Source organism: Condylura cristata, unplaced genomic scaffold (genome assembly GCF_000260355.1).
Source record: "Condylura cristata isolate star-nosed mole 26May11 unplaced genomic scaffold, ConCri1.0 scaffold00015, whole genome shotgun sequence".
Classification (NCBI taxonomy): Eukaryota; Metazoa; Chordata; class Mammalia; order Eulipotyphla; family Talpidae; genus Condylura; species Condylura cristata.
Window position 1 is genome coordinate 41,496,205 of NW_004567116.1, and position 27,482 is coordinate 41,523,686.

The 27,482-nt window shown below is 34.3% G+C and overlaps 1 protein-coding gene across 1 annotated transcript in view; it reads right to left on the bottom strand.

The window, feature by feature from the left end:
- The window catches only part of RSF1 (remodeling and spacing factor 1), a 122,213-nt gene that overhangs the window by 20,655 nt on the left and 74,076 nt on the right, over positions 1 to 27,482 (bottom strand). Inside the window, exons 6-11 of the mRNA XM_004683235.2 lie at positions 16,640 to 18,393; positions 14,509 to 14,715; positions 9,294 to 9,398; positions 8,074 to 8,153; positions 2,933 to 2,987; positions 1,951 to 2,060 (exon numbers count right to left, since the gene is read on the bottom strand). Coding sequence (XP_004683292.1) covers positions 1,951 to 2,060; positions 2,933 to 2,987; positions 8,074 to 8,153; positions 9,294 to 9,398; positions 14,509 to 14,715; positions 16,640 to 18,393 — 2,311 coding nt within the window. The remainder of the gene's footprint in view (positions 1 to 1,950; positions 2,061 to 2,932; positions 2,988 to 8,073; positions 8,154 to 9,293; positions 9,399 to 14,508; positions 14,716 to 16,639; positions 18,394 to 27,482) is intronic.

The window sequence follows — 27,482 nt, forward strand, 5'->3', positions numbered from 1 at the left end:
AAAAAAAAAAAAAAAGCACCAAGTAGCAGAAATAAAGGAAAATGATGAAAAATATAAATGCCCAACAAAAGACATATCAGAAGCTCAGCAACCCCAAACATTAAAGGGAAGCTAGTCAAAGGAGATAACACCTTATATCTGCTAGGATGGCCACCATCTATAAAACAAAAGCTAAGAGTATTGGTAACAATGTAGAGAACCTGGAAGACATATATACGTCTTACTGGAATACAATTAAGTACAGACGTCATGGAAAAGAGCATGAAAGTTTCTCAAAACACACAAACACAGAACTGTAATACAGGTCCAGCAATTCCACTTTGACATGCAAGATAACATTCTAAAAAAAACAAATTTGTTTCCCTTAACAACCATATTACATCAGCATTGGAAGACATACCATCAGTTTTGTTATCAAATTTGTCCTGACAGTGTAAATTTGTTCCAATGTGACTAATATATTAGAAAATAATTCAAGCCATGTATTTCATAGCTGCTTATAAGTAATTTCATTAGTGAGAAAAACTAGGTAAAAGAAAAAATTTATAGCTGCACAGGAATATACAAAGCAAATAAGCACATACCTCAGATTTACCAGCAACCTGATCTCATCATGTATAAACAATAGCTGCCTGCATCCGGTATTACAAGTTTCTGACTAATTTCAAATAATCTTCCTACCAGCAGCAACCCACTTCATAACCACTTCCACTGACAAACTTTGGGCCTTTATCAACATAAAATGCTATATTTAGTGTAATATTTATGTTCTTTCCTAACCTGTAACAGGTCAAATGGCACTACCATTTCTTTTTGGTAGCTCTAGCTCTTTAACTTCTCGCAATCACTAGCTTTTATTATGTGATTTTTATGCAGCACAGTGATTTTTAGGAATATATACACTGTCTTACAGCAAAACTGTCTTTATACCTGCATTTTCCATGTAGGCTTTGACTTCACTAGTATTGATGATTTTATATAAAATAGTACTTTTTTTGGTTTGGTTTCTTGTCTTTTTACATTAATATAAGATGGCATTTTTTTATTCAAGATTTTTTTTTAATGGGATAGACACATGCCATATATATTAATGATTCTACTCTTACTGATGCTACTACATTTAATAAAACCTAACAGTATCAACAACAGCAAGTCACACGTGAATTTTTGATCATCACTAAAGTCTATAAACATGACCCAAGTTTAAGGTTCTATAAAAGTTTTAATTTTCAGTTATTCAAGTTACGCTCAAAGTAGACCTCTTGCCAAGCAAGGGCTAAATTAATTATAATAAACTTTGTTATTAGAGTGGAATGGGGTGGTTTAGTGGGAAGACTAGCTTTAGCTACTAACAGAATAGAAAAATCTCTCCGGTTTTCTAACAGCACACAATTAACCAAAATTTTAAAATTTAATCTTTCAATAGGCATTTATGGAGCACTTAGGATTTGTCACTATTTGTCAGCAATATACTAGCTGTATAAGGACAGAAAAACATAAAACATAAAACAGGCATGATCCACACCTTTAACACAATAATCTAGTTGGAGAGAGGAATAGTAATCAAATAATTAAAATTGCAATCAGCAAAACTATGATTAAGTGCTTTAAGGAGAACTGCTTGCTATGAGGACAAATAACAAGAGAAATCTGATCAAGAAGAGAAAATGGGAGGGAAATTCTAGGCAGAGTGAAACACGTGCACAGTGATTAAAAGAAGACAGTGTGACTGATGCTAGTAAGTATTGGAAATATAGATGAGCTGAAGCTGAAAAGCTAAGTTATGTGCTATATGGGTATTGTTAAAGGTTTCAAACTTAATACTGAAAGCTACAGAAATCTGACAAAATATGTTAAGCACAAGAGGATGACATGAGCAAACAAACCTTTGAGGAAAAGCTTCTATTTCTGGTACATGCCTTTAGTGTAACATTTCCACAAATTTCCTACCTGTAACTTATACATTTTCGTGTTCTTGTTGACCTCCTTTCAAGTAAGTTTGCTTTGGATTTTTTGGAATCTTTTTTCTTTTCTTCATGATCTTCAGAAAAATCTGGCTCCTGGTTTGAAAGTATAATAATACAGAATTTATAACAGAACAAATTTCCTTAGAATTAACAGTTTTCTCTTGTTCATCTAGAAAAATTTTGTGAAAGGTATGAAAAATTATTATTCCCTCCAAACTGAATAAACATGACAACACTGAGTATATAGGTAAAAAAGAACTTAAATGATAAAAATACTGTACTAAAAACTTTATTTCTGAGTTAATTATGGTCTTTTCCATTGACAAATCTTTTGACAAATTTGACACAAAAGATATTCACTAGATGTGCAAAATAAATGAAATAATGGACTTAAAGAACAAAGGAGAATGATGTCAAAGGATGTAAACAACTAACCAAAACTGGTTATTTAAGCCTAACTGAAGCTTAGAAATTTTTCAAATGAAAACCATGTTATATGTGCATTCACCCATGAACCTTAGTTATAAATTAGATTAATAAATGTAAAACAATGACATTTCATCAAAGAAATCAAACTGTGAATAAGTTGAAGTTTCGATAACCCCAACAGTGAGAAATTTAAAACCAGATCCCCCTGAACTATTCTCTATAAAGAGCGTATAACAAAGCAAAAAAAAAAAAATCCAAATCACCCAACTTTGGGCTTAAAAAAAGAAGGAACAAAAACCGCAAGAACTGACTGTAAATATGGCTTACATATGATAATACATTTTGATACTACCTGTATATACAAAATTCAAACATAAAGGATTATAGGTGATTTCTTTAAGCTCCCAAATTTTCATTTTAGGTATGTAGCATTATACAGATATGCCACATATTTTAAACTATTCATACATAAGATGGGTTAAATTTTAGAACAATCATGGCAGCCTCTTTAAAAATACTACAAAATAGAAACTTACTTGTGGAGGAATGATGTTTTCAATACTGATACCCACATACACCAAGCGCTCTTTCCTTTAAGTGAAAAATAAACACAGAATGAGATTTGCTAGTAAAATTGTCATGAAAGCATTAACAACACAGACAATACTAAATTAAGGTTTCATGTTTATAGTAGAGGTTACATCACAGCCATATTAGCTATTATCTATAAAACTTATAGTATTAGTGGGAGGCAGAGACTTGCTAAAAGTGTCAAAATTGTAGCTTTATAGTAACTCAACCAGTAAAATAAAACCTGTAACAGAAAAAGACAAAGAAATTTAACAAAAAGAATCATGCTATAATGCACAAAGTGATTAAATGGAAAACAACACTTTGGACTAACTATACTGGATCCTTATAGAACAGAGGTTAACATGAGTAGATGTATTTATGTGCAAATTTTTCTCAGAAATAAACAACATAAGCTTATGTCATCAAGAAATACAGCAAAGTACTGTAAATGTGTGTCCCTTTTTTCTTAATATTTTCTTTTATTCTAGTTTACTTTATTGTAAGAGTACAATGTATAATACATAACATACAAGATATGCATTAATCAACTGTTTATATTATTGGTGTTCTGTTTGGGGAAGCAAAAATTCACATGGGGATTTTCAACAGTGGATAGGATTTGGTGTCTAACCCCCACATTGTTCAAGGGTCAAATACAATTCTTTATTATGCTAGAAGTTTTCAGTAATATTGTATGGGTAAATGTGCAGATATAATCTCATCTTAATAAAATTACAATAAAACAGAATTCTACATAACAGAATTATATCAAGATCCTAATGAATGATATTAAGACCATTTACTACTTATTTACAGGGGAAAAAAGCCATGCAGCCACAATGTGCTACTGCATTCTAGGGTGCTACAATAAAGTATCTTCAGAGACAGTTAAGATTTCTTCAGGAGAAGAGTCTCCTTAGTGGGATAAGTGGTTAAGTCTCTGTGCTATCAAGATATCAGTAGCCACTGATGCCCCACCACATAATTCACTAAGGTCATAAATTGTGTCATTCCTAGGAATCCAAAGGTAAATAAGACAGTTCTTGCCCTCACAATTATTTAACAACTGATGATGGTACATTATGAACACATATAATTGAAAACACTTAAAAGGAACAGTTTGTTATCAAAGACCTTAAATACATGGTAACATCTGAGTAGGATCTTAAAGGTGGGTATGATTTATCATCACAACATTCTCTTGCTTAATCATCTTAAAGAAAATATATCATCCATTTTCTCTTATAAGCTCAGTCATCATATTTTATCATTATGAATAGCCACACCCTTCTAAAACTTCAGATATCCTACTCTGACATCAACAAGTTCACTTTCTAGCTCACTCCTGGCATATAGGTATCAACAATTCCATGACTCCAACAGGACTTCTATACACTGATAAAATCTACTTTCACTGTCTATCCTCTCTTCATAATCTTACTTTCCCTCTTACCTAGCTTAGAATTCATAGTTCATCATATTTATATACCTTTGCATACACTTCCAAACTTCTTATATCTTTCTCTCAGCTATATTACCTGGAAATTTTCAGCCCTGATAAAATATAATTCTCTAGAAAAGTGTTAATAGGCTCTGGAAATACAGAGCTATTTGAATTTCCAAAGTTTCTGGCACCAAGTTCTGGAAGAGACATTTACAAATCAACTGAATGGATGTTTAAACAAAAGATTTCACAGAGCATCACAGTTTCAATTTTGTCGACAGATGACTGGCTAGTCACTAATTACTCATGGACACATCCTTCCTGTCCACACTATCCACCCCCTTAGTAGGGACTGTGACTTTCCCTGATGGTGTATTAGGTTAAAGAGCAGCACTGTGAAGTTAGCCTCAGCCACTGCAACATGAGTTTGATCGCTGGCCAGGGAGGTTACCCACATGGCGTGGCAGACCTCTCCTGACCTGCCCACTGCTCCCCTCCACAGTGTACTTTGTCAATCTGCCTATTCTGCTCGCCATTCTGTCCCCAGTGCATTCTCTTACCACCCCTGCACCTCTGGACGGTACCCCAGTTCTGTGTGCACAAATAAATATCTAAAAACAAACAAACAAACAAACAAAGGTAGGGACCACATAATAAACTTCTTTATAATTGATTAATTTGTATAACATGAAGTAATTGCTTAATAAAAGCTGACTGAATGTCAAATGCAAAGATGATCTTGTACTGTGACACAAAGAGTAATGATGCAGGTTCTAAGTTGTTTGAGATAGTTTACAAACTTTACGAAGGATGAATAAAATCGCCTATTTTTAAAAATAGATGAAGCCACCTGGAATTTATAGTAAATACTGTTTATTTTGGATACATATTTTGCTGTTTAAAGTTACCAAAATTTGTGTGTGTGTGTGTGTGTGTGTGTGCGCGCGCACATGTAGGAGTTATAGGTGAGAACTCTGCACAGGAGCTATAAGTGAGACTTTGTTAGCCAGATTATTGGAGGGAATTAAACAAAAGCAATAATTTTGTTGACTGGCCCTGTGCTAGACTGGTCTCCATACAGCACTAACTTCGTTCTCCTTGCAATGATCCAATCTCATATAGGACCTTGTACATGATTTAAGCCACAACTGCAGATGTCCTCATTAAGAATAACATTTAAATAAAGAGGATTACCAAGTGAAAAAGAGAAAGCAAGTAACTAGTAAATGGGAGATCAACTAATGCAACAAATACTGTGGTACATTTTAACATAAATTTCTAAAATGCAAAGTTTTTCTTAACTGTAGCAGCATATCCTAGAGTATGAGGCATACTCTATAGTATGTCACCAAACTTTCCAAGCATGAAAGGTGTTAAGTGTCACAAGTCTTCAAAGAACAAGTTGATGAAGTTTGAGCATCAAATTCTTAGTGGCTTATATTCTTGGCTTTTCTAGAGAAAACATTTTCTCTCGAGGCCTTAACGAGTGAGCCTATTAGACATCTACTGCTGAATCAAATCAGTTCTAGAGCACTAGAAAACTGCTCTTTTCTCCAAAGGGAATGAAGATTTCAGAAAGGCCAAAGCAAAAGAAAATCTAATTTTAAATTATGATTTAAAATTTAATCTGAAACATCTTTAGTTACATCTTTACCAGTACAGAGATTAAAAACAGAAGCACCGCTACACATCAACATAGTCCTAATTTTATATAACTACTATCCAGAGCTCCTAAGCACAAAGGTATTTAAACAGCTATTTTTTAAGTTAAATTTTAAAGATTAATTTTGTCTTTAAACTAAGTAGCTAGCATTTATTATGAGCCAGAGCACTCAAAGAAAAAAACCAGGTTCTCCAGGCAAAACCCATTTTTAAGTTTCACCTTTGCACCAAGTAGATTATGGAATGAACTGACTACCTTAAGGCAAGCTAAAATTTTTGGTGAAACTACGTAACAGCAGGTTAGAATAGCAGCCAAAAAAAAAGGGCAATAAATTGATCAGGCAACATTTACTGCTTAGATTTGCTCACAGTATGCTATTGTATTGATGAGTAGTGAAAGTCCTGCTGATCAGGGGCCTCCCTGGTGGTTTAGAGGTTAAAGATACAGTGCTATTAAGCTGTCACCAGCCACTGCAGCAGAGATCTGCTACCCATGAAGCCAACGCATGTGGTGTGGCAGACATCTCCTGTCTTACTTACCTGCTGCTTCCCTCAAGAGTATATTTCAGTCAATCTGCCTGTTCTGTTCCCCACTCTGTCTCTGATGACCCCTCTAGTTCCCAGCACCTCTGGCCTGTACTATTGTTCTTGTATGCATAAATATATAAAAATAAATCTTAAAAAAGAAAGTCCTATAACACTATGAAAATTCTCATCAATATCTCCACTTTATTATCAAAATGATTGTCTTAGTTCAGGGCTTACTGGCTCTCATCGACTTTACTGCAAAAGGCTTACCTATAAGCCGTTATTCTTACTGTTACCAGATCATTTTTTCTGAAATAAAAATCTAATTATGCAAATCCTTCTTTTGATAGCTCCCCCACTGCCTACAGAGAATAATTAAAATTCCCTAGCCAGGTATGCAAAGCTGTATACAATTTAACTGCAATCTACTTTTATAACTTTATCCCCTGCCAGTCTCCTATTCTTTGTGACTTTGCCTGAAACATTTTTATGCACATCTCCCAAATTATCTACCAGGAACCTCCCAACCCTTAGAAGAACTAAAATGGCCCTCCACAATGTTTTTGCATTGCTCTGAATAGATCTTTTCTATTTTATTACTGATTTATATATCTGATAAAAGGTGAGCTCTATGAGAGCTTTTTCTTAATTCATCTTTTCAGTTTGGTAAATGGTAGATCTGAATGGTTAACAAAGTTTAATCAAAGAAAGCACAAATAAATATAAATAAATATAAATTTATTGTAATGATTCTAAGTTCCCTTTTAAAGGTTATGCTCAACTCCAGTCTTACCCTCTTCAAGAAGCCTTGTCCAACTGCTTTAGATCACTGCAGTGGCATATTGAAAAGGGAGGTACATCTTACAGTCAGTAGGACACAGTTCAGCACTTAAATGCTCTTTATTTCATCACTGTTAAATTCTACCCACCCAAAGAGATGACATGGGTAACTAAATTGTAGACCAGTTTTTAGACACATATCCTCCACAATACTCCACAATACTTGAACCAATATTTATTGCGAGTAGTTTTAATAAATATTTTAGGTCGGGGATTGGCAAACTTTTTCTGTAACAGGACAAATAATGAATTAGGTTTCGTGAGGAACAGAAGTCTCTGCTGCAACTGCTCAAGTCGATCATTGTAATGCAAAGTAGCCACGGGTAAGTGTATAAACAAATGAGCATGACTATGTTCCAACTTAACTTTCTTTATGGACAATGAGCAAGGAGATCTGAATATTTAATTTTCATGTGTTATCAAATGTGATCCTTGTTTTGATTTTTCCTCAACCATTTAAAAAGCTTTCACTGTTAGTGGTAATACAAAAAAAAAAAAAAAAAATTCAGATTCAGCCCACAGTTCACAGCCTGCCAAACTCCAATTTAGATGGACACACTAATCTACATTGCAAGACAACTTTGTTGTCAAGTGCCCTAGAGTAAAACATTAATATACTCATCACAATACCTGCGTTCAGCACGCTCCTTCTTCTTTAAGGCAACATCCAAATCCTGCAATTGTTCCTCTAACTTTTCACACAGCAGTTTCTAAAAGAGCAAAGTACATCAGGGTCATTTTAAATAACATTTTCACAATCTTTTATCACCTGCATAGTATTAGCTTATGGATTCTTTGCCATGAGAGCTGGTAAGTGCCCACACAGTGAGTGAACAGTGAAGAACACCTCTTGTGTTTAATGAGGTGCCTCAGCATCCACTGAACTGAGGATGAACTTAGTATCTTTGAAATAAAGCACCTTAGAAAAGCTAAGCCTTGCTAAAAACAAACAAACAAACAAACAACACAAAACAAAACACGTATGTGCCTACCTTATTGACATTAATCTGTTTTAAAACAGCATTCGGCTCAAAGTATATACATGAGAATTACTAAATATATGGCAGTGATTAAAATGTATTTTTAAATCCCACAACATTTTTAAGAGAGAAGATTAGAGGTACAAAATAAAATGGTGTCAATCACTATTTTTGAAAAAGATCTATGCTGCACAGATAATGGGTTGAAACCTGAAGAATGTAACTGATAAACATATGCTAACTCACAAAAGTCCACATAATTGAGAAATACATAAAGTACATAATCTTTAAAGCAAAATGAGACTGAACTTGGAAAGTATCCTTAGAGATAGTGGTACAAAAATTTCTTGTTTTTTTCAGTTTTCAAAAACAATTCACCTGAATTGAGCTACGAGAAAAACAATTCATATGTCTAATCCTGTGTATATTATTAAGCTCCTGACAAAAGGCAGACAGGCAGAAATGAAAAAGAGGCTGAAAGAAAGGGCTAAACAAATAGGGAGAAACTTTTTCTTCCCTTGCATATTACCTTAATTTGGGGACACTTATCTTTAGCAAATTTGAGGAAAAAATAAAATGAAGACTATAGCTTTTGTAAAAATTAGGTCTTTGTTGTAAATCTGAAACATCTAAATTTGAAAACAAAAAGAGCTTCTGAGAATCCCTTTGGAAAAAAAAGAGAAGACCCACAACATATTAATGAAAGGCAGCTTTTTCTATAGTCCTGCTTTCACAGAATCTTAAATAAAAGGTAAGTAATATTACACATTACTTTGAAAATTAAAAATTTTTAACAGCTGTCAAGAAGTGTTATTAGTTTGAGTGTAATATCAAAGAATGGAAAAACAGAGATGTGTTGCTGGCTCATACATGTTGGCAAGGGGGGCAGAACCATTCTCCGTCAGGGATGATCATCAGAGGAGGGCGAAGACAGGCAGTGTGGTATCCGCTGTCACAAGAGTCACACAGAAGAATCTGAAATAAACCACACATTAGTATCAACCTAACTATAGCTAAAACTCAATGACTTTCAGGCCAAAATAAAGATACTTCAACATTTCTTGGAACTATGCTAAAAAATAATCTTTATCTAAACAAAAATAATAAAAAAGAGCTGATAATTAGAAGCTTGAAATGTCATGTAACAAATTAAAAACACACACACACACTAACCTAAGAAAATGTTAAGCTACATGATTTAATAAAAAATAACAAGTTCTTTCTAGTTACAATCCTTTTATAGTATGCCATAACAACTCATTCTTTGTAGTAGTGTTTCTCTTTTTTTCCCCCCTAAAGATTTATTTATGCATACAAGAACTGGGGTACAGACCAGAAGTGCTGGGGGTGAGAGAATTCACTAGACCGAAGCAGAATAGGCAGATGGATTGAAATACACTGCTGAGGGGAGCGGCAGGAAGGGTCAGGAGGGGTCTGCTATGCCATGTGGGTCAGCTCCTTAGCCAGGGACCGAAACCATGCTGCAGTGGCTGCTGGTAGCTTCATAATGCTGAGACTCAAACCTTTGTACCACCAGGGAGGCCCCTGTAATAGAGCTTCATACTCACATATCGTAAACTACCATACAGGATTTTAAAAATTATATCCACTTGAAATAACATCTTAATTCCCTATTACAAGAAACTCATTTGTAGTGGCTATGACAGCTTCACAGTTGTAATACCAGGAAGGGCCTAAAATATTTAATTTTAAAATAATTTTAGATTTACAGAAGAATTACATAGTAAGGAGTTTCTAAAACCATTTACTAATGTTAACATCTTACATAACCATGGTACATTGACCAAAACTAAGAAATTAACATCAGTACAATTACAAATTTTATTCAGATTTTATCAGTTTCCCTCAAGTTCCTTTCTCTGATTCCAGAATCCAATCTAGTATATTCCATTGCATTTATTCATATCTTCTTAATTTCTTATTTATACTAATTTCTTGGTCTTTTTTTTTCCAGGGCTTTTGACAGTTTTGAAGAATAATGTTCAGATAATTTGGAGACATTATGAATTTGTCTGATATCTTCTTTTGATAAGACCACAGTTGCGGGTTTTAAAGAGTACCAAAGATGCATTACTTCATATGTGGGTGTATGTTATATCAATGTGGCTGACTAATAATGATATTAAACTGCATTATTTGGCTATGATAGTTTTGTATTGGTTTTTATTACTGTAAAATTATTAAATATCACTTTTCATATTCTATTCTCATTATAAATAATGAGGTTGCCTATTAAGCTCCAATCTCTGGGAAAAGGAGAGTATCAAAGGATTTGTATGTATGTTAAAAGTCATCATAGTAACTTATACATTAATAAATATATGGAGGAAAGATAAGTTGGAACTATGCAAATATTCTTTTTCTTTAAAGTTTCACCCATTAGTGTTAACAGTCCTCATGGATCTATCTCGTAATAATTACTACTGCATTGTAATGGTGATTCTTTATTTCCCTCATTCCTTTGTATCTGTTATTTGAAATGTTTCTGTAAAGAAAAATATCCCTCCTCCCCAAATTTATTTGATAATTAATTAATTTCAAAATGAGCTAATTGATATTTATTATTTGGGTTATAACCTAAAACTACGTTATTTAATTCGATGTTCAAATTGTCATAGTTGTAGTAAGCATGCTGGAAGCTCTTAAATATTGGTTCCTGTGTCCTTAGGACTTCTCCACATCCTTTCTTATAAAACAAAAACCAAAAACACCATCTCTTTATTTTCTGGCACTACAGAAAATAGCTTATATTTCCCCTGCTCCTATTATTAGCAGTTGTTTATTTATTAAACCCTCATGTAATATGTAAAATGATTTTTAAACTGCTGACCCATAACAACAGAGATTGGGGTGTGGGGGACTGGGGTGGGATGTGCACATATGTGCAGCCATTTACAAGCAAAAAACTACATCCCCCTCTTTTTCTATACCACTTGCTACCAAGATCCAAAAATCAGAACTAAGCTGTATTAGTATTACAGGTATATGGTTGGCTGACTGATAAAGGCATAAGTGGACTAGTATGGGAACCTCATTCCATTTATTTCACTGTTTCTATGGTAAATATAAAATTCAAAAAGCAAAATCCAAGCAAACCTTTAGAATTCAGTTCTTTTTAAACAAATATTCTATTTTGCAATAAAGGTGAAATAAAATCCCATGAAATTAAGCAGTATCACATAAGAGTCCCAAGTCTTGGGTAATGAATCCATTTATTTTGACTAAAACACCTGGGAAATCCCACAGGATTCTCTATTTGTTTATGAAATTACTATATTTTTACTATAAGATCATTGACAACAAGGACCATGTCTTTATAAATTACCATCCTATCCTACCATTCAACACATAATATTGCTAAATCCTTAAGCATGTGACATAAGAAATCCACTACATTTGGGATCTTCAGTTTCCAGTGTCATTCTCTTTGTCATAATAACGAGCAATGGGATTTCAGAACAGCTATTAACAACCAACTAAAAACTAATTCCCTCTCTGTTCCAAGGATACAATTTTCCCATCTCCTCTGTCATTTCTGCCCACCGTTTTAAAATTTCTTATTTCTCACATAACTTTATCATTGACCTATATTGCTGCCTCATTTAAAATACACTCTTAATTTGAAAAGACATTAGGAAACAGGAAAAGACAAAAAATTCATTTTTCCTTGATTTAGAGGGCAGAAAATATTACTTCAAATCTCCTCTTAGCCTGCCTCCACACAATTTTGATCTAACTTTCATGGTCTGATAACCTTGAAAATGCTTAGACTGGTCTTCTCAGCCAATTTTTTTTTTTTTAACGCTTTATTGATTTATGCATACAGAACTGGGGTACAAGCCAGAAGTGCAGGGACAGTGAGAGGATTCACCAGAGACAGTGGAGAGCAGAACAGGCAGATCAATGAAGTTTACTGCTTAGGGGAGCAAGGAGTGGGTCAGGAGAGGTCTGCCGTGCCATGTGGGTCACCTTCCGGGCCAGGATCAAACTCATGCTGAAGTGGCTTTAGCTTCTTAGTGCTGTGCTTTAACCTGCTGAACCACCAGGGAGGGCCCTCAGCCAAATTTTTAACATCTTTTTTCCTTCATGCTAAAGTCATCTTCTGTTTTTATGTACCTAGAAATGCCCGGGATATGATAAACTGCACTGACAAATTTTGTTTACAGATAGAATTTTAACATTAAGAACAAGTAAACTAGAAATAAATTTAACCAGGCCTCCCTCGTGGTGTAGGGATTTAAGTCTCAGCTTTGTGAAGCTACAGGTAACCACTGCACGGTGAGTTCGATCCCTGGCCAGGGAGCTAACCCACAGCAGGACACGCAGTTCTTATCTACTGCTCCCCTTGGGAGTATATTTTAGTCAATCTACCTGTTTTGCTCTCCACTGTCACTTCTGATGAAACCTCTCACAGCCCCTCACCCCACAGCTCTGGCCTACCCACAGCTCTGGCCTATACTGAGCTGTATAAAGCTGTATGCACCAATTTTAAAAAAAGTTTAACCTAGTACATAACAGAGGCCACGAACTATGCTAGTAGAACTTCACATAACTTAATAAAAACAACCCTCAATAAGTATGTGATACTGTTCTCATTTATAAAAAGGATTAACAAGATACAAAGAAGAAAGCACCTCATAAGTGGTAGAAACAGGATCTGCATTCAAGTTTGTCTGGCCCCCATGACTTTCCCATCAAACTACATTACTTTCAAGGAAAATGTCTTGAAAAACCATCTCAGGGCCCTCTCTGGTGGCGCAGCGAGTTAAAGCACAGCACTAAGAAGCTAAAGCCACTTCCGCATGAGTTCATCCCCGCCTGCCCCAGAGGTGACCACATGGTGCGGCAGACCTCTCCTGACCAGCCCGCTGCTCCCCTCAGCAGTGTGCTTTGTCAATCTGCCTGTTCTGCCCCGGGTTCTATCTCTGGTGAATACTATCACCCTCCGCATCTCTGGCCTGTACCCCAGTTCTGTATGCATAAATAAATAAATCTTAAAAAAGAAAAACCATCTCATATGACTTTTACAAACTTCAGGGGATCTCAGAAAGTTTTCTACACAATTCTATCCACCGTGAAGTGTATTTCTTTCTACTTAATAGCTGAGGCCTGCCATTAAAGTCAAACCTGTTCATCAGAACATAGTAACTGATAGAATTGGGCATAACAAGAATATCTTTAGGGTCTCCCCAGTGGTTCAGGGTTTAAGTCTCAGTATTATCCCACTAAGACCTGAATTTGATCCCTAACCATGGAGCTAACCCACATATGGCACAGCAGATCTCTCCTGCCTTGCCTACTGCTCCCTCTAACAATGTATTTCAGTAAATCTGCCTGTTTGACTTCCCACTCTTGTCCTGGTGAATCTTCTCACCTACTGCCCTACTGCCCTCACACCCCTGTTCTCTGTAAAATTAAAAACAAAAGCAAAAAAGTTTTTTAATAGCATATTCTAAAGAAAGTCCTTTAGAAAGTACTTAGGAATTGCAGTGCGTGCGTGCGTGTGACTGGGTTTTCCAACTTAGGTCACTTTCGAAGAATTACTTCCTAAGAAAGTTAGTTCTATATAAATCTATTACCGTTCCATCTGACCATATGGTCTACAATGTATCTTCTCAAAATTTTTTTAGAATTGTTAATTTTAAAGTTTAAAGCTCTAGTAGATTACTACTTTGTATGTTTTTAACAAAAGGCAAAAGGATCTTCAGGTGTTTACTTAAAGCTAGCATTTCAGAAATACCATTATAATTAAATAACAAAATGAAGAAAAGCCTAAACAAAAAGAATACAACTATTTGAATAAACTCATTGACTTTTGAAAAAGATTAGGAGTATATTCTTATTTGTAGTGGAAATATCACTATATAAACTAGGTAGAATGAATGTAGGATCCTCATTCTCCCTAGAATTGGGTATTTAAGAAAGAGAAATTAAAGTTACAGATGGTCTCTTTAGCAATAAAAAAAGGGAAAATGTGTTATCATGATCAACCCCAGATCTAGGCTGTTCCTGGCAACGATAGTGTTATGCTATATGAATGATATTTGTGAGACCAGTTACATACTAGTTCAGGGTGGTTTGGAAGGCCACATTTTTTGCATGGTTCATCATCATCTGCTGCAATGGCTTCTTCACTTTCCTTTTCTTCCTCCTCTTCTGAAGCTGCAGATGATTTTTCACTGTCAGATCCTTCACTTTCATCATTGCTGGAATATTTCCACCTTCCCCGTGTTCGAGAACCAGTCCATCGAACTTTGCCTTTGGGTTTTACCTTGTGTAAAATGAAAAATTGGTATAATGAGGTTTTTTTAAATTCTGGTATGTCCACTGTATAATATTTAGTGACTATACAAAAAAGATAAAGAAAATTATAGTTGCTTCATCAACAGGTAAACCATAGTTTCTATTAAATTTTGGAATATATTTCAATTTTTTTTTTTTACTTTTATGAGAGGCTAGGGATTGTTGTAAACATTGTTTTATTTTCTTTACTAACAAAATATTACCATCCTCACTGTAAACAATGATAAATATGTTATTACACAGCTGTATTTAATTTCCTGTACTAAGACATTTAGGCAGTTGTTTCCCATTTTTTCACTTTTGTAAACAATATATGCAATTAGATATACATTTTTATACACACCTTTATAGTTAGGATAAATTCCTTGAAGAGGATTCTGGGTCAAAGGCCATGCACATCTTAAAGGCTCTGTAACAGAGCATTGACTATATTCTCACATAGGGTCATACAAAATTTCAAATTCTTATATCAAAGATAAATTTTAAAATTTAATTAATTTATTTTTAAATATTTTATTTATTGTTTTTACACAGAAGGCCAGAGCTGGGAGGTGGTGTGAGGGGATTTACCAGACACAGAATGAGGAGCAAAACAGGCAGATCTACTAAAATGTACTGCTGTGGTGAGTACATGCTGGACCATGTGGGTCAGCTCCCTGGCCAGGGATCGAACTCAGGCTGTCCCAGTGATAGTGCTAAGACTTTATACCTAGGCCACCAGGGAGGCTCCAAATTTAAAATATTTTAATGGGTCAGATTGCAGATTAAAATCTCAATAAATGTAAAAACTATATTCTTCAGAGAATACGTCTACAATGTTGTAAACTACTTTTCATTGCCTTGTTTCACAATCTTTTAATTCATGTTTTAATCACTATAGTGTAAGTTCCCAAAGATAAAATAACAACAGAAAAGAAAATTTTCTTAAAAGAATTGAAAATTCAATACTATCGGGAATAAGGCTCACGTACAATTAAGAATAATCTGATCACTTAAATAAAAAACAAAAATAGTACTTGTCATTATTAAGAAACTCCCATAGACTAGTCAGACTTGTCAGACTTAATCTTTGCCTAGAAAATCACAGAAAAAGGAATTCTGACTTTTTAAGACTAATGATTAAATTGGAGGAAAACAGGTACTCTCATACACTGGTATGTGAGTGCACATTCGTGGGACTTTCATTTGGAGGGCATTGTGGAAATAGCTACCAAAACTTAAAATACACATGCCCTTTGACCCAACAATTCCAATTCTAGGAGTCTATTCTAAGGAAATACTCACTCATGTCCAAAAGGATCTTCAATGCAGCACTGCCTGTAATAGTGAAAAATTGGAAACAACCTAAATGTCAATCAATAAGGGAGTAATTAAATAAATTGAGGCACATCCACACTATGGAATACTATGTGACTACTGATAACCAGAAAAGATGGAATTTATTGCCATGGAAAGACTTTAGAGATACATTTTTAAATGAAAAACTCATGAAAAAATTAACACATTTGATTCCATTTTTTTAAATGAATGGGTATATATTTATGAAAATACATGTACATTTACAGAAAAAGAATTTGAAAGACCGTGTCCCAAAGTGTTACAAGTTTATAGGAATTCTCATTTTTAATCTCACAGGTCTGATTAATTTAATAGCTTACATAAAGAACATATTCCTATACTTCCTTGTGATAAAGTCAAACAGATGATGAGATTATATAGCCTGAAATTTCATACCTAAGTAGACCTACTGGACACAGGTTATCTCAGATATAGGAAGATAATCTTTTTTCTTCTTTTAAGTACCTCTGAATGATTATTTTAGACAAAAGCAAAAAGCTATAACCAACAGTATTTCTGATAAAAATTGAAACGCAGAGCAGGAGAAATTTTACCTTGCTTACTTTAGAGTTTGTATCCTTCTCTGACTTTTTCAAATTTTCCTTTTTATCTGTTTTTTGCAAAGCTGCTGACTCTTCATCCACTTCCTCTTCTTCTCCTTTCTTTTTATCAGCTTTCTGATCTCTAGTCTCAGCCACTTTTGCTGTGGGTCTAGAAATTCTCGGAGACCTCCTTAAAGTACGGCCTACATTTACTTTCTCTTCTTCCTTTTCTGTTTTCTCTTGCTTAGTTTCTGTTTCTGGAATTTTTGGAGGAGAATCTGGCTTCTTCTTCCGACTGGATATCCTAATTGTCAGTTTGATGCCTTCTTTCTGCCTTTCAGAAGTTATCTCTGTGTTTTCTGAGGCACTGGTTTCTTCCTCAGGAACCAACTTGTATTTAAGTTTGCTTTTTTGCATAGGACTCTTTGTCTCAGAAGGATCTTCGGTGCCAGAGGTCTGGACATTGTCCAGATTATCCATTTCTACTTTTGTAGGCTCAGAATCTTCTTTTAACATTTCTGGGTCTCCTTTTTCCAGACCATCAATGGGACTTGTACTCTGACACTCTACCATTTCTTTTTCAGAGGCTAGTTTCTTGCAAAAGCCAGTCACATTAGATGGTGAAGAAGTTTCAACTGCTGCAGGAGAGCCTGGCTTTTCTGATTCTTGAGTACTTTTTGGAACCTCCTCTGGTATTGGACTCAATCGTTGTGTGTCTTGATCAAGAAATGTCTTTTTGGACTTCTCCAATTTTTCAAGACATTCTATGACTGGTGGACGTTTATCTTTTTTACTTTTGGGAGACTTCTCTTCAATGTTCAAAGTACAGGATTCAGTGGTAGATAAAGCAGCTTTTAAAGAGAGATCCTCCGCAATCTCAGAGATCTCATGAGAAGTATCCATTTCTGGATGACCAGGTTCCTCTACTTGCCCTTTTAGACAGTGGGGCTCTAATACTGATATTGAGTTATCTGTAGTTTTCCCTCTAGGGATCACTTGTTTCTCCAGATCACCCATTTTTATACTCGTTATAACAGAATTTAAGGATTCTGTTCCATTTCCCTCCACAATGACATTTTTGTCCTTACAGGGGCTATCACTATCTTCCTTTGTATCATAAAACTTTGTCTCTATTTGTTCTGTCTTAAAAGTTGGCAGTATTTTTTCATCACTAACTTCTCCATTTACTAGTTGTTTCCCTTCATGACCCAAAGAAGTGATTGTACAAATCCTTTTACAAGTCTCTTCCTCTTGCTTTATGTCATCTTTCAAAAACTCTTTTGTTGGAGTAACTGATTTACATAAGGGTCCTTTGACTGGACTGTCAAAATCGTCACTCAGTTTAATTTCTCGTTTTTTTAGTGGTATCTTGGCCTGTTGGTCATTTTTAAGTTTCTCGGTTTCTTCAGTAGACTTTTCAGTAATTTCTTGAGATTTAACATTGCCACCGAACTCTAGTCTCTCTGGCTCCAGTTTCTCTAAGCTACTTTTCATATCTCTAGGTTCGGCTCTATGTTCCTTCACTTCAACTCTAGTAGGTTTGACATTTTCCTTGAAAGAATCACTTTCTTCTTTGATAATCTTTCTTTCCTCATTTTCTGCCAAAGGTTTTTCTAGCTTCACTATGACTGGAAGTTTCACAAGTTCCTTTTCATCATCTTTTTCTATCTTCACAGAAGCTTCTTCCGGTGCATTGGGCATAAAATGATTTCCTGAATTTATGGGCTGTTCTTCATTTTTCATCTTTTCATTTTCCTTCTGTCCCTCTAAAAATTGGAAAAGGTTTACATGAATTAAAGCATTCAAGATCACAAAATATAAAAGGCATACATATTTCCATTTGAAGTTTATTAAAAGAGGTGACTTTTGTCACTTGACAAAAAGTAGAATTTGAAGTGAAGAAAATTAAAAATCTCTGAAGTATAACTTCTAGATATTCAAAGATTTTCTGAGTTAGGTTTATGCTTTTTACTTTCAGCTTCAGTATTCTCAATAGGATGCAAACATTTATATAGCTCAAATAATTTATTCAAGCTCAAGTGATGGCTCAAAATATGAAATTAAAATTACTACATGAAACATTCCTAAAAGACCATATTTGTTTTATAAACGGACAACCGTTATTTGCAAGCCATTGAACACTTTACTGTGGTAACATAAGCATGACAGTGCAAAACATTTGATTTACATTTAGCGCATGTATGCAGCTAAGAAAATTAATGAGATGACAGTAATTTTCTAATCTGTATGTCTTTCCTCATTCTCCGAGAAAGTAGGCTTAGAAAAATCCCCATTCACTTGATTGTTTATTATATCAGAAAATCTAGTTACAATAACATCTAGACAAACAAAATATAGATTGCCATCCTTCAAAATAATTTTAACATAATACTAAGGGATTACTGAACTCTCCTATAGCTTTTGGCTCAGAAAGCATCGAAAGATGTCATTCTGGCTAATTCAAGGTAAAATGGCATTGTTTTAAATTGGGGGTGGTGAATGTAAAAGTTCTCTTCAATTCCTTGAACTGATTTTGATATGAGTATCAACAAGGTAAAAGCAGAAATAATATTAGATTCAAGATCCCTTAGTTCACAAATATGAATTCAGCTAGTATTGAGACTCTGAATATGTCACAATCTGTTCTTATTGCTTCATCTGTGAGATGGCAGACTAAGAGATCTCAACTATTACTCATTGCTAGCTTTTATGTTTATCTAAAAATGCTAACTTCATGACAATTTTGTGTTTAGCTGTTTTTTTTGTTTTGTTTTGTTTTTTTTTTTTTAAAGAAAAACATGACCACATTATTACTTGAGTTTCCTGAGATTATACGTATGTATTCCTACATCTGTATAGAGGATAGCAGCACTACAAGAGAAAATAGACCTTCACGCACAATCATAATTAGTAAAAGGTAATTTGGTTATATAAGGAATTCCCTGTGATTTGTTGAATGTAAATAGCAAAACAACTCTGACACATGAAATTTGAAGTGGTGAAGCTCAATTAAAAAATCTACTTCAAAAAATCAAAATGTAGCAAGTTTCTTGACACATCTGAAGTGATTCAAGAGATTTATCTACTATAGATTTTTAAGGCTGATTCACTTGTCCAACAAACATTTATCACCTATTATGTATTTTCCCAACCATTCCAAGCCAGGGTAACTATGCAATAAAATACTGAATTTTTATATAAGGTAACAATTGCTAGCTACCTATCCATGGTCTATGTTTCCTATTCTTTCTTACCAACAAAACTCTGATTTTGTTTAGGAAAGCACTTGCCCCCAACAGACCTTATAGCCAGAAGTCATGGGACCCAGTTCTGCCCACTGACATGCATGAGGAAGTCTGCTGGCTGAGATTTACCAGATAGTCAGCTGACTATGCCTTTTGCCCTTTCCCCTACTCTCTGTCTAGGATCTTCAGGTAATAACTGGAGATTAATTAATCATTCTAGGAATGGCAGATAGGAAAGGTAACTTGATGGCTCCATGGAGCTGCTAAACCAGACCTGGAAGACATTTTTCTTGGCTTTATTACAAGAAAGAAAGAAAGAAAGAAAAAAAGAAAAAGCTGCTTACCAAGCATGTAATACTGCCTGATATATTTTCTTCTCCTCTTGCTTCCCAATTATGTCTCCTTTCCCATACTCACCAAAATTTATCTGCCTACTTATTCTAGGCTTGTCATCTGTAGGATGGTAAAGGGAATAACTAATCTCTGATAAGGCTTACTTTCTTCATAATCTTCCTAAGACAATATTTGAGAAACTTAAAAATAGCATAGTGGTTTCAGACCTAATCTATACATCTATGTTAAGAGTATAAATTACCATGAACACACTAAAGAGCAATTTGAAAGTATCTTCTCTAAGGTTTTAAGATTCAATAATTCTACTTGTAGAAAATACACTTCCAAATAACTATGCAAAAAAAAAAAGTACATGAATATTTATTTTAGGTTTGTTGTAAAAGCGAACCATTAGAATAACCTAAATATCCCTCAAATAGGGGGATGAATAAGCACCCCAAAGCAAATCAAATGAAATAAATTTACATGACTCACTAGAAGTAAATTTCAAAACAGAATGACAAACAAAAAAAAAAAAGCAAGCTGCCAAAGAGAGGTACAATGTGATCAAATTTGTAGTAAAGTTATAAAATGCACAAAATCACACATAATTGATAGGTGACTACATACACATAGAGCAAAATGAAAGACAAGTATAAGAATGGTTAACAGCATTGTGGCTGACCCTGGCAAAAGAGGGAGGAGGAACAGGATGGCAAATAAGGGAAAGTGAAACATTAACCGTTTCTGTAACATTTTAGAAAATAAAATATAAACCTTAGCAAACTATCAAGAATTACTAAATAAAAATGTTCAATACTCAAGTGCTTTATATTATTTTATGTGTATCTGACCTATTCCTTTAACTGTTAAGATTATGAGTCAGACAAGCCTTGGCAACTTCATGTTATGTCCACATCAAACTGATTCTTTAACATTATACTATCTAAAACTGGAATAAAAATACTTATCTCAAAAAATTGGCATGAGATTTTTTCTTTTTTAACTGAAGCTTGTGAAGCACTTTATATAGTTCTTGAGAATTATTACTGATGTTCTTATTTGGCCCTTGTTTTATAAACTTTCGCCACATTCCAGAAAATTCAGTGTTCTCAAAGCTGGCATCCTTTATTTTCACTGTTAACTTTGCTAGAAACTATTTATATTCTTCAATTCCTTACCTTTCCAGTTAAAATATCCATAACTATCCCCTAAAGTTGTAAATGATTATAGCAGTATGGTACTTGGTAAGCTCACTTTATTGGCTGTAATATTATTATTGCTGTTGACAAAATCTTATATCATTCAAATTACTTTATCTTATTGTTTTAAAATATGAATCTTTTCCTACTAAAATCAGCTATTCCTTTTCTTGTGTTTGCATAATCCTTTTTATGAGTTTTTATAGTAACACTTAGTACTCAGATTTTCAACTACTTATATATAAATCTATCTGTCCTACAACCTTAAAGGACTACTCAGTTGAGCACAAATCATGGATTATCAGCAGTAAGACACACAAACATTTCCTGATTAAACTGAATAAACACTTTTAAATCTAAATCCTGATGAACTACATCAAAACATTTTAAAATGCAGTTTTTATTAACAAGAAGCTTTTTTGTTAATGGAGACTATAAAACAGTATTTAATTCAAAGTTGCTTGATGCTTATTTGACTAATTTACATAACAAGATTTGAGCAAGGACATGACACATTGAACAGATGTTTAAGTACACTACATTGAAGGATTAACAAATATACTTCGAGACAATTCAAAATATGAGGAAAAAACTAAAGATCCTAAATGAAAATGGACCAAAAATGATTGAGAGATGAACTGCTCCAATTCCCCTGATAGTCAAAGAAATTAAAATTCACAAGGCAATGAGATTTTTAATCAAAAGTAACAATATCACTGAGTACTTGATATATACTTGGAATTTTAAAAAAAAATTAAGTACACAGGAAAATGCCCATGCTAGGAAGTATAAGAAAGTAGCATATAAAATTATACTTATCAAATAATCTCAATTCTATTAAGTAAACTGCAAGCAACCATGTCTAAAATAATGACTGTAAAGTAGATGAACAGTGGTGTAACCTCTTGGTTACAAGATAATCTCAAACTTTTTGCTTTATACGTCCCCAAATTTTCTACAGTGAACATGTACTATCTTTATAACCTAACAAAATATAAAGAATCCTAAGATAGGGTGACCAAATACCTGGGTATGCCAAGGATTGAGGGGTTTTCTAGTGCATGGAACTTGCAGTGTTAAAACAGACAATCCTAGCAAAATGAAGACAGCTGGTTACACCATTCTCATTCACACTGACCTATCATTAATATTAAATAGGTACACACCTCCTTTTTCAGTGGCACTGCTAAACTTATTTGGAACTATCACTTCTCAGTTCATCAAACTGATGCCTTACTTTACTGTAGTTATGTTTTTTTTTTAAAGATTTATTTATCTACGATACAAGAACTGGGGTATAGGCTAAAGGTGCGAGGGATAAGAGATTTCAGCAGAGACAGAGTGGGGAGTGGAACAGATCTACTGGAATACACTGCTGAGTGGAGAAGTGGGCGAGACAGGAGAGTCTGCTACACCATGTGGATCACCTCCCTGGCTGAAGATCGAATTCTTGTTTGCAGTGGCTGAGGAGAGAGCTTCATAATGCTGTGCTTTAACTTGCTGGGCTCCAGGGAGGGTCCTATCGTAGTTATGTTGAGCATTTTGCAAGGGCTTAGGGAACAAATGATAGCAGAGCAATACAAATCTAATCTTGCCCACAAAAGTATTCCTTCAGATGTAATATTCATTAATTCAGTTAAGTAAATTTGCATTTTTGACAATGAAATTTAATTCACAATAAGAAGCACAATGTACCTACCATGGGCAGAGCTCTGTATCAGGTACTAGGGATGCAAAATGGAAGAAAATTGGTATTACAATAATGCCATGATTTCAGCTAACCTTGAGACAATGAAATTGTCAATTACTTGCCACCTTTGTAATTTTCTGTAGCATCTACTTTCATCTTCACTAAGGTCAAACCACTCTCTGCATATCCATGTATTCAGATAATTCTGGCTTCAATTTTCACAGAGAAAATAGAAGTCATGGGGCAGAATCTCATCACTATAAATCTACTCTTGTTAAAACAGATGCCTATTTTAAGCCAAGGTAAAACCTTCTACATATGTTTTGGATCTAATCATTTCCAGTCTACTGAGGAAGGGCCTTAATGTCATCATCTCACTTAACTTAATGATATCTCATTGGCTGCAGTATGAAGAACAGATGAAAGAGAAAGCAGAAAAAGAATAGTTAGGAGTATAGTAATTAATAATAAAAACTATCTGAAGCCATCCCACTTCATTCAGGCTAAAAAAAACAAACAATAAACAATAAAACTCCTCTTACCACATCTCCTATTATCTTTACTCCTTTGATCGCATTCCTTCCTGTGCTACAATACTCCTTATTAGCTTCATACATTGCTCATTCTGCTACTTCTACATAACAGGAACTGGCAAACTTATTCTGTTCAGGGACATATCGCAGTTATCTACAGCAACAACTCAACTTTGCCTTCATAATGGGTCAGCAGTCACTGACAAAAAGAAACCCAAAGAATACATAACATTTAATTTAGAAGCAGTGGTTCCCCATATTGGCCTACAAGTTCTTGGCTACCCATCTTTGCTATAACACAGAGTTCAGGGTCTTGATTTCTGTCTGCTTAAAAATCTTTTCCCTCAATCCATTTGCAGAACTTGCTGTCAGATTCACTGGTTTCTATTTGTGTTATCTTTTCAGCAATCAATCTAAAAGTATACCCTCTTTCCCCAAATTACTTTCTCTTCATAGCTCCTCATCACCACCTAACATGTACATTACTAATACAGGCAAAATATCACCCTAGCCTAAGAGGGAAAATGTTCAAACATATTAAATTTTGTTTCACAAGGAAACTTTTCTCCATTTTAAAGATGGTGACAAACTTCACAGTTGCCAAAAGGGGCTTAAAATATTGAAACTATCATATTATATTACCATGCACCTAAAGGATAAGCAATAGCAGCTGTCTGCACTAAAACATCAGAACATTACCATTCTAGCAAGTGCTAAGGGATATAAAATGGTGTGTGTACTTTCATTAAATTTACTGAAAATGCTTTGTAGTTAATCTGACAGAGGTATCAAGACATTTAATGAGATTAAGTATTGCTAAATGAAGTCACACCAGACAAATGGTTACCTTATTAATAGTTGGAAAACAGGAAAATAGAAATTTGCCTGTCCTCCCAAAAGTCCTACCTGCACCTTTTCCTAGTAATTCTTACCCCAACAAAAATAACCACTGGCCTGGTCTTTATCTTAATCACTTTATTATGTTGCTTTATAGTTTAGTTTTACCTGCTTATTATTTTCTTTTTCAGGTCTTTTTAATCTACTGTAATCCCTTCTACCCATTATTTTTCTTGTAATTTACTTGTTCAATGTCACTGTATCATTTGCCTTATAATTTCTAGATTTGTCAATCACATTCCCATGTCTTTGACATTCTACTTTCTGTAAGCTGTCACTCTGATGAAGACTTCGTCAAGTTCAGATTCACGTTTTGTAGCAAAGCTACTTCTTGGATAGTTACATGTTCTATCAAGAGGCGTGAATCTGATTATATCTGCTTTAATGATGTTCACGTAAGAGGTTACAAATAGTCCCATTCTATACTTTCTCTAGTGATCTGTATGCATAATTTTATAAAAACAACCTTTACAATTTATTTTGTTATATAGTAGTACAGGTCATACAAAAAAAATCACACAGGAAAGGCAGGGTTAATGTTTCGTTATTAAAGTTTTCAAAATAATAATTTGGTACTTACAAGCATTCTCAAAAGGTAACCAATTTCATCATTACGAATTGGATTTAAAGACATATTTGATGTCTTAATTTACTGTAGTTATGATCTTTATTGATGCTTAAACTGTCTTATCTTTTGCAGCAGAAACCTCTTTTTAGTTGGTTCTTGAGTCTTTTTGACATGTCTGTGATTGCTTCCATTATATCTGGAATGGCGAAGTGATTTTTGCCTCAATGTGCCCCAGAATTTGAATCAGTCATTTCCCCAAGAAGCCGGGGGAAAGTTTTGTGTAAAACGTATTTTAAGGCCCTCCCTGGTGGCGCAGTGCGTTGAAGCACAGCACTGAGAGTCTGGAGCCGCTTCTGCATGAGTTCGATTCCCGCCTGCCCCGGAGGTGACCGCATGGCGTGACAGACCTCTCCTGGCCCACCCGCTGCTTCCCTCAGCAGTGTACTTCGTAGATCTGCCTGTTCTGTTCCCTGCTCTGTCTCTGGTGAATCCTCTCACCGCCCCTGAGCCTCTGACCTGTACCCCAGTTCTGTATGCACAAATAAATAAATCTTAAAAAAAAAAAAAAACGTATTTTAAGATCACAATTTGAACACTAAGGATGCTCCTATGGGTTCACCATTGTGTCTGTCTTTTCAGAGTACAGAGTTTGAAAACAGAGACACATAACACTTTTAACAACAGAAGTAACTCATTAATTCAAACTAACTGTTCAGTCCTTTCTATCTTATTTCCTTTTCCCATACAAAGAACCTTATTTTTCAAGGATACAAAAGATGACATAATTAAAATTTTTTCCCTCTCATGTTATATAAGAAATATTTTCAGCATAACAGTATTGACACTACCACCAATGTGTTTTTTAAAAAGTTTTTTTGTATGTATTCAGTCCATTCTGTTTCCATTTGATTTCCTCCTGAAAGCATAGAGCCACTGAAGACTGTAAATTCTTCCTATCTTTCATGTTTAGTTACATGTAAATATATAACTAATAACCCATTTGTTATTTGTTTATTTTTTAATTTGAAAAAATTTGAGATCTACAGACATGTTACAGAAATTATTAAAGGAATTTAAGTATACCTTCAACCTGTTAAATACAATGTAAGCCAAAGTTAACTGCATTGGGAAATTAATAAAACCAGAATATTAACACTGTAAAAAACTATTAATTAAACAGAATTTCTTCAAATTTTACCAGTTTTCTCATAATTTCTCATTTTGTTCTTGTATTTCCTTTGTCTTTTCTACCAATGACCCTTCAATATCTCCGCTAATCTTGAGGATTATTTTACAGAAACTTCTTAATTTGGGTGTGATGTTTTCTCAAGATTGAGGTTATACATATTAGATGAAAATTCCATGAGATGGTATGCATTATATTAGAGGGCATCTAATAAATCAGTACACCATGATGATTCAGTTAAAGTGGTATCAACTTGTTATTCCATTACAAAGTTACCATTTTACCCTCTGTAACAGGTAAATACCTTTGGGGAGATGTATTGAAATTCTCCACAAATTTTCACCTACTATATTTTAGTATCTACAGGAATCTTACCTGCAACAGTTATTTCCAAGTATTCCCTAATGGTGATTTCTCTCATTCCTTTTCTGCTAATTCACTAATAACTACCTGCCGAAAATAGCTGTCTCTTCATCTTCATTTATTTATGTATTTATATCAGTAGAAATGAATAAATTCTGTTTTATTTTATGGTTTCAAATCCATTAATCATAATACATTTGTGCTGCTAAAACAGTTCTGCATTGCCTTTGGAAAATCCTTCTGGATTCCATCTGTATCCTATAGAAATGCCAAATTCCTTTTTGAGCATGTCTTTGACACTTCAAGATGTCCCAGGCTAATTTTGTATTTTCCGTGCCCACCCTTGGAACCAGTATTATTTCTAGAAGCACTAGAGTACCTCTTATTGGAGAATATTTTGAAATAAAAATTAGAGGCAAATATCTAATAGTAACAACATTCTTAAATAGGAAGTAGATGTATTTCTATATATTTCTATTACTACCCCTCACTGATGTTTTGTTAAGTCACTTTGATTATATGGCAACTCATTCATTAGAAAACTACAAGAAAGGCTCATGGGAATATTTATCTTATATAATGGTAACATTTACTTGTGGTCTTTATCTGACAGGCAGTTTGACTGGATATAAAATCCCTGGCTCAACCTTTTTCTCCCTTATATACATTATAACATTTTCTTCTGGTATACAGTGTTGTCAAAAAGAATGCTAGCAGCTTGTTTTTCTTTCATTTCTACGTCACTGGGTCTTTGTGTATGGTTACCCAAATTCTTCTTCAAAGTGCAGTAATTTTACTATTCTTAATACTAGTTATTTTGGATCAATTTTTCAAGATA